Source organism: Mesoplodon mirus, assembly GCF_964341445.2.
Source record: "Mesoplodon mirus genome assembly, chromosome: 5".
Classification (NCBI taxonomy): domain Eukaryota; kingdom Metazoa; phylum Chordata; class Mammalia; order Artiodactyla; family Ziphiidae; genus Mesoplodon; species Mesoplodon mirus.
Genome location: NC_138980.1, coordinates 46,624,097 through 46,637,145, shown reverse-complemented (window position 1 = coordinate 46,637,145; position 13,049 = coordinate 46,624,097). Strand labels below are relative to the sequence as shown.

The window sequence follows — 13,049 nt, the reverse complement described above, 5'->3', positions numbered from 1 at the left end:
TATAGTTTTCAGAGTATAGATCTTTCACCTCCTTGGTTCAGTTTATTCTTTGGTATTTCATTCTTTTTGTGAATGGGATTGTTTCCTTGCTTCCTTTTTCTGATAGTTCATTATTAGTGTATAGAAAAGCAATAGATTTATATATATTAATCTTGTCTCCTGCAACTGTACTGAATTCATTTATTAGTTCTAATAATGTTTTGATGCAGACTTTAGGGTTTTCTATATAAAGTATCATGTAATCTATAAATAGTGACAGTTATACTTCTTTCCTTCCAATGTGTATGCCTTTTATTTCTTTTTTTTTTTTTTTTTTTGGTCTGATTGCAACATTAAATAGAAATGGTGAGAACAGGCATCCTTGTCTTGTTCCTGATTTTAGAAGAAAAGCTTTAGCTTTTCACCATTGAATATGATATTATCTATAGGTTTGTCATAAATGGCCTTTATTATGTTGAGATATGTTCCCTCTATAGCAACTTTGTTGAGAGTTTTTATCATGAACGGATGTTAAATTTGGCAGATACTTTTCCTACATCTATTGAGACGATCATGTGATTCTTATCCTTTCTTTTGTTAATGTGGTGTACTGCATTGATTGATTTGGGAATATTGAATAAATCTCATTTGATCATAGCATATGATTGAATTTACTTTGCTAGTGTTTTGTTGAGGAATTTTGCATCTATAAACATCAGATATATTGGCCTGTAATATTACTTTTTTTTCATGTCTTTGTCTGGTTTTGGTATCAGGGTAATGATGACCTCACAGAATGAAGTTGGTATTTCATGGAAACAGAAATGACAAGAAAGCAGCGTTAGCAATACTAATATAAGACAAAATAGACTTTAAAACAAAGTCTATAATGAAAGACAAAGAAGGACATTATGTAATGATAATAAGATCAATACAAGAAGAGTATATTACACTTGTTAACATATAAACACCCAATACAGGAGCACCTAAATATGTAAAGCAAATACTAAGAGACATAAAGGGAGAAATTGATGATAATATAATAATTGTAGGGGACTTTAACTCCCCCACTGACATCAACAGACAGATCATCCAGACAGAAAATCAATAAGACTACAGTGGTCTTAAATGACACAATAGATCAGTTGGACTTAATTAATAGCTACAGGACTTTACATCAAAACCCAGCAGAATACACATTCTCTTCAAGTGTACATGGAAGGTTCTTCAGGATAGGTCACATGCTTAGTCACAAAAGAAGCCTCAACAGGGCTTCCCTGGTGGCGCAGTGGTTGAGAATCCACCTGCCGATGCAGGGGACACGGGTTCGTGCCCCAATCTGGGAAGAGCCCACATGCTGCAGAGCAGCTGGGCCCATGAGCCATGGCTGCTGAGCCTGTGCGTCCGGAGCCTGTGCTCCGCAACGGGAGAGGCCACAACAGTGAGAGGCCTGCGTACCGCAAAAAAAAAAGAAAGACTATTACAAGAGACAAAGGGCACTACATAATAATCAAGGGATCAATCCAAGAAGAAGATACAACAATTGTAAATATATATGTACCCAATATAGGAGCATCTCAATACATAAGGCAAATGCTAACAGCCATGAAAGGAGAAATTGACAGTAACACAATCATAGTAGGGGATTTTAACACCCCACTTTCACCAATGGACAGATCATCCAAAATGAAAATAAATAAGGAAACACAAGCATTACATGATACATTAAACAAGATGGAATTAATTGATATTTATAGGACATTCCATCCAAAGACAACAGAATATACTTTTTTCTCAAGTGGTCATGGAACATTCTCTAGGACAGATCCTACCTTGGGTCACAAATCAAGCCTTGGTAAATTTAAGAAAATTGAAATCATATCAAGTATCTTTTCTGACCACAATGCTATGAGACTAGATATCAATTACAGGAAAAAATCTGTAAAAAATACAAACACATGGAGGCTAAACAATATGCTACTAAATAACCAAGAGGTCACTGAAAGAATTCAAAGAGGAAATCAAAAAATACCTAGAGACAAATGACAATGAAAACATGACAGCACAAAACCTATGGGATGCAGCAAAAGCAGTTCTAAGAGGGAAGTTTATAGCAATACAATCCTACCTCAAGAAATGAGAAACATCTCAAGTAAACAACCTAAACTTACACCTAACGCAATTAGAGAAAGAAGAACAAAAAAACCCCAAAGTTAGCAGAAGGAAAGAAATCATAAAAATCAGATAAAAAATAAATGAAAAAGAAATGAAGAAAACAATAGCAAAGATCAATAAAACTAAAAGCTGGTTCTTTGAGAAGACAAACAAAATTGATAAAATATTAGCCAGACTCATCAATAAAAAAGGGAGAAGATTCAAATCAATAGAATTGGATATGAAAAAGGAGAAGTAACAACTGACAATGCAGAAATACAAAGGATCATGAGGGATTACTACAAGCAACTATATGCCAATAAAATGGGCAACCTGGAAGAAATGGACAAATTCTTAGAAAAGCACAACCTTCTGAGACTAAAACAGGAAGAAATAGAAAATATAAACAGGCCAATCACAAGCACTGAAATTGAGACTGTGCTAAAAATCTTCCAACTAAAAAAAGTCCAGGACCAAATGGCTTCACAGGTGAATTCTATCAACATTTAGAGAAGAGCTAACACCTATCCTTCTCAAACTCTTCCAAAATATAGCAGAGGGAGGAACACTCCCAAACTCATTCTATGAGGCCATCATCACCCTGATACCAAAACCAGACAAAGATGTTACAAAAAAATAAAACTACAGGCCAATATCACTGATGAACATAGATGTAAAAATCCTCAACAAAATACTAGCAAACAGAATCCAACGGCACATTAAAAAGATCGTACACCATGAACAAGCAGTGTTTATCCCAGGAATGCAAGGATTCTTCAACATAAACAAATCAATCAATGTGATACACCATATTAACAAATTGAAGGAGAACAACCATAGGATCATCTCAATAGATGCAGAAAAAGCTTTTAACAAATTTCAATACCCATTTATGATAAAAACCCTCCAGAAAGTAGGCATAGAGGGAACTTGCCTCAACATAATAAAGGCCATATATGACAAACCAACAGCCAACATCATTCTCAATGGTGAAAACCTAAAACCATTTCCTCTAAGATCCGGAATAAGAGAAAGGTGCCCACTCTCACCACTATTATTCAACACAGTTTTGGAAGTTTTAGCCCCAGCAATCAGAGAAGAGAAAGAAATAAAAGAAATCCAAATGAGGAAAGAAGAAGTAAAACTGTCTCTGTTTGCAGATGACATACTATACATAGAGAATCCTAAAGATGCTACCAGAAAACTACTAGAGCTAATCAATGAATTTGATAAAGTAGTAGGATACAAAATTAATGCACAGAAATCTCTTGCATTCATACACACTAATGATGAAAAATCTGAAAGTGAAATTAAGAAAACACTCCCATTTACCTTTGCAACAAAAAGAATAAAATACCTAGGAATAAACCTACCTAAGGAGACAAAAGACCTGTATGCAGAAAACTATAAGACACTCATGAAAGAAATTAAAGATGATATAAACAGGTGGAGAGATATACCATGTTCCTGGATTGGAAGAATCAACATTGTGAAAATGACTCTACTACCCAAAGCAATCTACAGATTCAATGCAATCCCTATCAAACTACCAATGGCATTTTTCACAGGACTAGAACAAAAAATTTCACAATTTGTATGGAAACACAAAAGACTCCCAATAGCCAAAGCAATCCTGAGAAAGAAAAACAGAGCTGGAGGAATCAGGCTCCCTGACTTCAGACTATACTACAAGGCTACAGTAATCAAGCCAGTATGGTACTGGCACAAAAAACAGAAATATATATCAATGGAACAGGATAGAAAGCCCAGAGATAAACTCACGCACATATGGTCACCTTATCTTTGATAAAGGAGGTAAGAATATACAGTGGAGAAAAGGCTGCCTCTTCAATAAGTGGTGCTGGGCAAACTGGACAGCTACATGTAAAGGAATGAAATTAGAACACTCCCTAACACCATACACAAAAATAAACTCAAAATGGATTAAAGACCTAAATGTAAGGCCAGACACTATCAAACTCTTAGAGGAAAACATAGGCAGAACACCCTATGACATAAATCACAGCAAGATCCTTTTGACCCACCCCCTAGAGAAATGGAAATAAAAACAAAAATAAACAAATGGGACCTAATGAAACTTAAAAGTTTTTGCACAGCAAAAGAAACCATAAACAAGACCAAAAGACAACCCTCAGAATGGGAGAAAATATTTGCAAAAGAAGCAACTGACAAAGGATTAATCTCCAAAATACAGAAGCAGCTCATGCCACTCAACATCAAAAAAACAAACAACCCAATCCAAAAATGGGCAGAAGACCTAAATAGACATTTCTCCAAAGAAGACATACAGATGGCCAAGAAGCACATGAAAGGATGCTCAATGTCACTAATCATTAGAGAAATGCAAATCAAAACTACAATGAGGTATCACCTCACACCGGTCAGCATGGCCATCATCAAAAAATCTACAAACGGGCTTCCCTGGTGGTGCAGTGGTTGAGAGTCCGCCTGCTGGTGCAGGGGACGCGGGTTCGTGCCCCGGTCCGGGAAGATCCCATGTGCCGTGGAGCGGCTGGGCCCGTGAGCCATGGCCGCTGAGCCTGCACGTCCGGAGCCTGTGCTCCGCAACGGGAGAGGCCACGACAGTGAGAGGCCCGCGTACCGCAAAAAAAAAAAAAAAAAAAAAAAAATCTACAAACAATAAATGCTGGAGAGGGTGTGGAGACAAGGGAACCCTCTTGCACTGCTGGTGGGAATGTAAATTGATACAGCCACTATGGAGAACAGTATGGAGGTTCCTTAAAAAACTACAAATAGAACTACCATATGACCCAGCAATCCCACTACTGGGCATATACCCTGAGAAAACCATAATTCAAAGACATGTAAGTAGTGCTGCATGGTCATTGCAGCGTTATTTACAATAGGCAGTACATGGAAGCAACCTAAGTGTCCATCGACAGATGAATGCATGAAGAAGATGTGGCACATATATACAATGGAATATTACTCAGCCATAAAAAGAAACGAAATTGAGTTATTTGTAGGGAGGTGGATGGACATACAGTCTGTCATACAGAGTGAAGTAAGTCAGAAAGAAAAAACAAACACCATATGCTAACACATATATATGGAATCTTAAAAAAAATGGTTCTGAAGAAACTGGGGTAGGACAGGAATAAAGACACAGATGTGGAAAATGGATTTGAGGACACAGGGAGTGGGAGGGGTAAGCTGGGACAAAGTGAGAGAGTAACATTGACATATATTTACTACCAAATGTAAAATAGATAAGTAGTGGGAAGCAGATGCATAGCACAGGGAGATCAGCTCGGGGCTTTGTGACCACCTAGAGGGGTGGGATAGGGAGGGTTGGAGGGAGATGCAAGAGGGAGGGGGTATGGGGATATATGTATACATAGAGCTGACTCACTTTGTTATAGAGCAGAAACTAACACAACATTGTAAAGCAATAATACTCCAATAAAGATGTTAAAAAAGGGGGGGATGCCCTACGTATCCCACTGTTCTTATATTTTGGAAATATTTTAATATTTGATTTGAGTTATAACAGTCACTCCTTTGTATACTGGTGTTCTTTTTTTTTCTTTTTTTCTATTGAGGTATAGTTTATTGACAATATTATATAAGTTTCAGGTGTACAACACAGTGATTCACAATTTTAAATGTTATACTCCATTTACTGTTACCATAGAATATTGGCTATATTCCTTGTGCTGTACAGTATAGCCTTGTGACTTTTTTTTTTTTTTTTTTTTTTTGTGGTACGCAGGCCTCTCACTGTTGTGGCCTCTCCCGTTGCGGAGCACAGGCTCCAGACGCGCAGGCTCAGCAACCATGGCTCACGGGTCGAGCCACTCCGCAGCACATGGGATCTTCCCGGACCGGGGCACGAACCCGTGTCCCCTGCATCGGCAGGTGGACTCTCAACCACTGCGCCACCAGGGAAGCCCGTGGCTTATTTATTTTATGCATGGTGGTTTGTACCTCTTAATCCCCTGCCCCTGCCTTGCCCCTCCCCCTTCCCTCTCCCCACCGTTGGCCACTGGTTTTTCCTCTATGTCTATGAGTCTGTTTCTTTTTTGTTATATTCACTAGTTTGTTTTATTTTTTAGATTTCACATATAAGAGGTATCATATAGTTAAAAAAAAAAAGTCACTACCTTGTGAGTTGACAAAGATAGTCCATTCTGTCTGGACTAGAATACTGAGGACCGTCCAATGGACTTGACCCTGAAGTCAAGTTTTGACCATGAAAAGCCGTATATACCCACAGAGTCTGACTGTTCAGCCAGCCAATCCACCTCTCACACTATTTCTCTTATTGCATGCCTGGAACTTTCTCCAGATTGCACATTCAATAGTAAGAACAGAAGTTGTGGCAAAGTCAATGGACTGGTTTTGTTGGTAGTTGGGTGTGACCCAGATCCCTGTTTCACAACTCCAAGTCAAGATGCTTGAGATTCAGTATGGAGGAATACTAGTCTTGAAAAATGTGCCCTCATGCCTTTGATAGACAAAGAAATTCCATCTCAAATTAAACGCTCATGGGAAAGGACAAGGGAGGTCAGACCCATGGAGAAAAGAACACCATGACTAAGTGGCCTGAGGAAGGGATACGCATATCTCACATCCAAGATGCTCCCATGGGTACAAAGCAAGCAGAAAAGAAGTTCTTTCCTATTTTGGCTTCTTCTCTCATGGTAACCAAATTGCTCAGAGAATAGAGTAACATGGAACAATTAATTTAATGAGCATTGTGAGAATTCAACCTCTGAGGCTGTAGAAACAGTAAATATGCCCCTTAACGCCTCTCACTACAGCTCCACTGTCCAAGGGAGGAGGGAGTTCAGCTGTGCTCTTTCAGAGAACTGATGCCTGATGTCATCTCCCTGCACTTCCTGGAAGCTGAGTTGAACATCCATCACCCAGGAAAGAAAGTGTCCAAGGATCTAGAGGCTCAGTGATAGCATTAGAGTGTGTGCTGTGGGAAACAGGGATAGAGGCAGACAGACCTCTCAGGGTAATAACTTTGGTGGCACAAATGAGGATAACAAAATGGTAAGAGCCCATTTACTTAAAATATTGTACACAATTCAAGTCCTGAGTCTCTCTTAATCTCTCTTCCTTTCAGCTTCCTTCCTCTCTCTTCTGGAACCCAATTATTCTGAGAATCTTTCACCTTCCTAATGGAAACCGACCTCTCAGCCCCCAACATCTCTCCAGGTTTTCTTACCCAGCCATCTTAGCCGCTTTTCAGGAGCCAAGTACCTCTATTCTCCATCACATTCTCCTGTATTCTTTTATCTATCAAATCTTACTCATTCATTCACTCATTCAAACAAGAAACATTCCCTGGGCTTCTGCCTAGTTAGTCCATTCAAACAGCTTTGTGATATTAAGTTATTTAATGTTTCTCTGTCTCAGTTTCCACATTTGTAAAATGAGGATAATAATAGTATCCACTTCATAAGGTTAATATGAAAATTAAATTAAAGGAGATAATGCAAGGGAAGTTTTTTAATTGTCTCTATCACCTAGTGAGCACCTATACATATTAATAATTATCATTGGGTTACTGTAAACACATACTCATTTGTTAAGTCAAAACAATAATGATGATGATAAAATGAGCTAAGCCATATAAAATTTAGCACAAATACTTGCTACATGGAGGTCCTCAAGTAATTTGGGCTTATTTATTGTGTATTTGCAAGTTTCCAGTCCCTGTTCCAAGAAATTTATATTCTTGTTAATATGCAGAATGATTGTGATCTACTTTCTGAGAGACTTAACTGTACATATGAACACTGCTGGGGGGGGTTTCTCTTGCACCCGCTTTTTTAATGTTAATTTTTATTTTTGAATCACTTTAGATTTACAGAAAGCTTACAAAGATAGTACAGAGATTTCCCATAGTGAGGAAAATGTTTCAAAACTAGATATAAGCAATGGTTGCAAAACATTCTGAGTGCCACCAAAGGTCACTTTAAAATGACTACTGGTTTTTACACATTTGTTTTGTATCAACTGCCTTACTAAAATCATATCCAGTCAAAAGAGATCTTAAGTTGCCAATTCATTATCTTCGGCCAATCTGTCATCTTCAAACAAAAAAGAATTGCTTTTTTGATACTTACATCTCTTGTATGTTTTTCTCCTTGTATTGCATTGGCTGGAACTTCCTGGGTGTTGATAGTAATCATGATGATAGACTTTCTTATCTTCCTTAATACTTAAAGGGGAATTCTTCTATTGTTCCTGCCCTAAGTTCCCACAAAGGTATTTTTGGAAGGAAGTGTTGTTTACTTAATTTCTTCCTTAATTATTGATCTATTACTCTCCATCCTGAATCATCTTTGGACACTTATGCCCAAAGTAAATTCATTTCTTGAGATTTTCCAATTTTTTTTTTTTTCGGTGCGCAGGCCTCTCACTGTTGTGGCCTCTCCCGTTACGGAGCACAGGCTCTGGACGCGCAGGTTCAGTGGCCATGGCTCACGGACCTAGCCACTCTGCGGCATGTGGGATCTTCCCGGACCGGGGCACGAACCCGTGTCCCATGCATCGGCAGGTGGACTCTCAACCACTGCGCCACCAGGGAAGCCCGAGATTTTCCAGTTTTTGACATGGAGTTTTAAGTAATATTTTCTTGCAAAGTTCAGCATTTTCTTACATGTATATTTATTTTTCTCATTCCTAGTTTTAGACATTTCTGTTTTCTATCTTTCTTTTTATCCCATTCATTAGACTTCTGTCTAATTTTGCCTGTATGTTTGCTTTTGCCAAAGACTTAGCTCTGGAATGTCTCAGTTCTAGAAATTTTCTTCTTTTTAATTCATTAACTCTGCTATCTTAATTTTCTGCTTTACCTAGGTTTGTTATGTTTGTTTGTTATGTAGACTACATAAACCACCTAGCTGACCTCCCTGTGCTATGCGGCTGCTTCCCACTAGCTATCTATTTTACATTTGGTAGTGTATATATGTCCATGCCACTCTCTCACTTTGAAGACTTTTTATTCAGAGAGAGCTTCTACTTTTAAAGATTATATATATTCATGTATATATTACCTATGTATTTTATTTATTTTCTTCTGATAGCTTATATGGTTCCTTGCTCCACACTTAACATTTGAAATTTATTAGGGAATGTGGAGATAAGATTTAATGTTATTTTTTCTAAATTAATCAATTGGGAAACACTTATTTGTATTTTTAAAAGACCCTCTAAGATATCTAGGAATAAAAAATGCAAGTTAAGTTGATAAAAATGCATACAGATATATCCTAAATTATGATAAACATCATATTAAATTATAAAACTCTAGGATTACTCCCTTGAAAGGAAGGAAGAATAATAAGAATTCCAACTCTTCCAACATAAATTTGAACAGTATTGTGGAATTTCATACCAATGCAATAAGACCTAAAGATAAACAGATTTTGTAAATTAATATTATTGGTGCTTTGTGACCACCTTGAGGGGTGGGATAGGGAGGGTGGGAGGGAGGGAGACGCAAGAGGGAAGAGATATGCAGATATATGTATATGTATAGCTGATTCACTTTGTTATAAAACAGATACACACAATTGTAAAACAATTATATTCCAATAAAAACGTTAATAAATAAATAAATAAAATAAAAATAGCAATCATCTCTCAGGATGTAGAACACATTCCTTCATATTCAACTAAAGATACCATATCTTTTTAATGAGCATGATTGAATCCTTTATATATAGGATAAAATTGTAACCTCAGTACTTCTTCCTCCACTATGTATTAAAAGGTATATTTTCCTATTCTTTATTTCCAAGATTTTGTCCATTTCATCTTAAATTACAGACTCATTTTGGTGTGATTAATTTATTGTTATTATATACATTTTCTTTGGGATAGTATTAGATATTTATTCAATTCATTTAATACAGTTATTTGAATGTAAAAAAAATATGTTAGGGGACAGATTGTAAGACTCTTACCACACACACAAAACAAACACACAAAAGAATACAAGGAGGGCTTCCCTGGTGGCGCAGTGGTTGAGAGTCTGCCTGCCGATGCAGGGGACGTGGGTTCGAGCCCCGGTCTGGGAAGATCCCACATGCCGCAGAGCGGCTGGGCCCGTGAGCCATGGCCGCTGAGCCTGCGCGTCCGGAGCCTGTGCTCCGCAACGGGAGAGGCCACAGCAGTGAGAGGCCCGCGTACCTAAAAAAAAAAAAAAAAAAAAAAAAAAGAATACAAGGAAATTTTTGGAGGTGATAGATATGTTTATTAACTTGATTGTGGTGATGGTATTTGGTGAATGTCTATGTCCAAACTTACAGAGATATATATACATCACATATGTGCAATTTTTTGTAAATCGTTTTATACTTCAGTAAAGCTAAAAATAAAAGATGAACTTAGATGAAGACAAACTCAATATTTAGAAGATCTAGGACACTATATTTAGAAATTCAATTTTGGTCGAATTTATATAGGGACAGTGATAATACAAATGTAATGTAAATGATGAATAATGATAATGTGGGTTATTATTTTTTAACAGAAGGAGCACCCAAGGTCCAGAGGATCTAAGATATAGAAATGACAGAAAGGCAGCACAATGAAAGAACCTCTCAATGATTGGAAGATCTGCCTAGAGTTAAGGAATTTCCTTCTCATAAACACTAAGCAGAAAATACAAGAGCAGTCCCCAGGGAGCTGGGAAAGGATGATTGCTTAGTGATGCAGGCAAGCACTAGAGCAGTGCTCCTCAAATTTGTGTGTGTGAGAATTCTCAGAAGAGCTTCTTAAAGCACAGCGTGCTGGCTTCACACCCAGAGTATTAGATTCAGTAGGTCAGATGAGCCTAAAAATGTGCGTTTCTAACATTTCCAGGGGTTGCTGATGGTGCTGGCCAGGAACCACAATTTGAGAACTGCTGGACTTAGAGACAATTTTTCTAGGTAGCAACAGTAACCACAATCTGTCATCCAAGAAAGTCAATCCTTAGCCAAAATGAATGACTTCATGAATTCCCTGGGTTTGGATTAAGGATATATATTTTTGTCACTCTGGGGAATATTTATTTAGAGTAAATTTTGTATTGCTTTTTTTCCTCCTTGTTGGCAAGCCCAACAGACTCATGGAAAGAGGAAACCAAACAGGAGTCAGAGACCTTCTCCTCCTGGGATTCACAGAGGACCCAGACCTGCAACCTCTCCTCTTTGGGCTGTTTCTACCCACGTACTTGATCACATTCACTGGGAACCTGCACATCATCCTGGCCATTGTCTCAGACTCCCACCTCCCCACCCCCATGTACTTCTTCCTCTCCAACCCATCCTTTGCTGACATCTGTTTCATCTCCACCACAATCCAAAGATGCTGCTAAACCTCCAGACACAGAGCAAAGTTATCACCTATGCAGGCTGTCTCAGCCAGGTATTTTTTTTCATTGTGTTTGGATGCCTAGACAATTTACTCCTGACTTGATAGCCTATGACTGCTTCGTGGCCATCTGTCATCCCCTGCACTATACGGTCATCATGAACACCCAGCTCTGTGGGCTGCTGGCTCTGGGGTCCTGGTGCATCAGTGTCATGGGATCCCTGCTCAAGACCTTGACCCTTTTGAGGCTTTCTGCAGAAACATGAATGTTGCACACTTTTTTTGTGATTTTCCTGAAGTCCTGAAGCTCGCCTGTATGAACACACTCATCCATAACATAATGGTGTATTTTGTGACAATTGTCCTAAGTGTTTTTCCTCTCTCTGGGATCCTCTTTTCTTATTCTCAGATTTTCTCTTCCATCCTGAGAATTTCATCAGCCAGGGGCAAGTACAAAGCTTTTTCCACCTGTAGGTCTCACCTCTCAGTGGTCTCCTTGTTCTAGGGCACAGGCCTTGGGGTCTACCTTAGTTCTATAGCCACTTCATGCTCTAGGATAAGTCTGGTGGCTTCGGTGATGTACACCATGGTCACCCCCATGCTGAACCCCTTCATCTACAGTCTGAGGAACAGGGACATGAAGGGAGCTCTGGTGAGACTCCTCAGCAGGGCACCATCTCTCAATGATGGGGCCTTTATAGGACTCCCATAAGTAACTAGGCACATAATATTGAGGACTATAAATCCTGGCTTCCTTCATTTAATATGCTTATCTTTCCTAATATTCATATTTTAAAGCAAAACTTTCCTTGGGTCTTCACTGCCTTCTCTACTTTCCTTCAGGTTATATCTTAGGTTCCCTTTTTCACTTTGTAATCATTTTAATTTCATATGAATAAAACATGGTTATTTTCTCAGTTATATCCAGTGATGACTTAAATTTCTTAAAAAAATAGATTCTCATGTATTTAATATATATCCTCGAAGTGACGGGATGTTTACCTATTATGGAAATGTTGCCCTGCAAACTCATTTACAGAGACGTTTTCTGAGATTATGTGAATGAAATCAACTCAAAATGCCTTTTTTTCTGATTCACTTTCCTTTCAGTCACATCAAACTTAGTGAATTTCTCTACTCATCCATAATATGGATATCTTGAATTGCTGAGCTATATCTTATCCATCTTTGAAACTGCAATGCCTCATACATTTCTTAGGAAGAAGTTTATGGCCAGTGAATATTGTTGAATGGCATGAAAAATGGATGAGTGCATGATTAAACACAGAGTCGGGACCAAAAAGTACAAATGTGTTGATTTAATAAAAGATTATGAGCTAGAAAATAGATTCCGTTTTTGATATTGATATAGATAACAAAAATAGCAACACTGGGTATATGCTAGCACTGTTTAAGCACTTTAAACACATTATCTCATTGAGGTTTTCCAATAAGGCTTTTATGTGATGACTATCATTTCCCTAGTTACAGATGAGGAAGTAAGAGATTATGGTAATCTGATAACTAGCGCAAGGTCATACATGTGATGAAGGGAG

The 13,049-nt window shown here is 38.1% G+C and overlaps 1 protein-coding gene across 1 annotated transcript; it reads left to right on the top strand.

Annotated features, from left to right (window-relative positions):
• Positions 1-11,248: 11,248 nt before the first annotated feature.
• Positions 11,249-11,998, top strand: LOC309804403 (olfactory receptor 7C2-like; the record flags this gene model as incomplete). The annotated part of the gene is given in 4 exon segments (XM_082621750.1): positions 11,249-11,477; positions 11,480-11,595; positions 11,598-11,735; positions 11,741-11,998. Coding segments are annotated over 4 exon segments (741 nt in total).
• Positions 11,999-13,049: the final 1,051 nt, after the last annotated feature.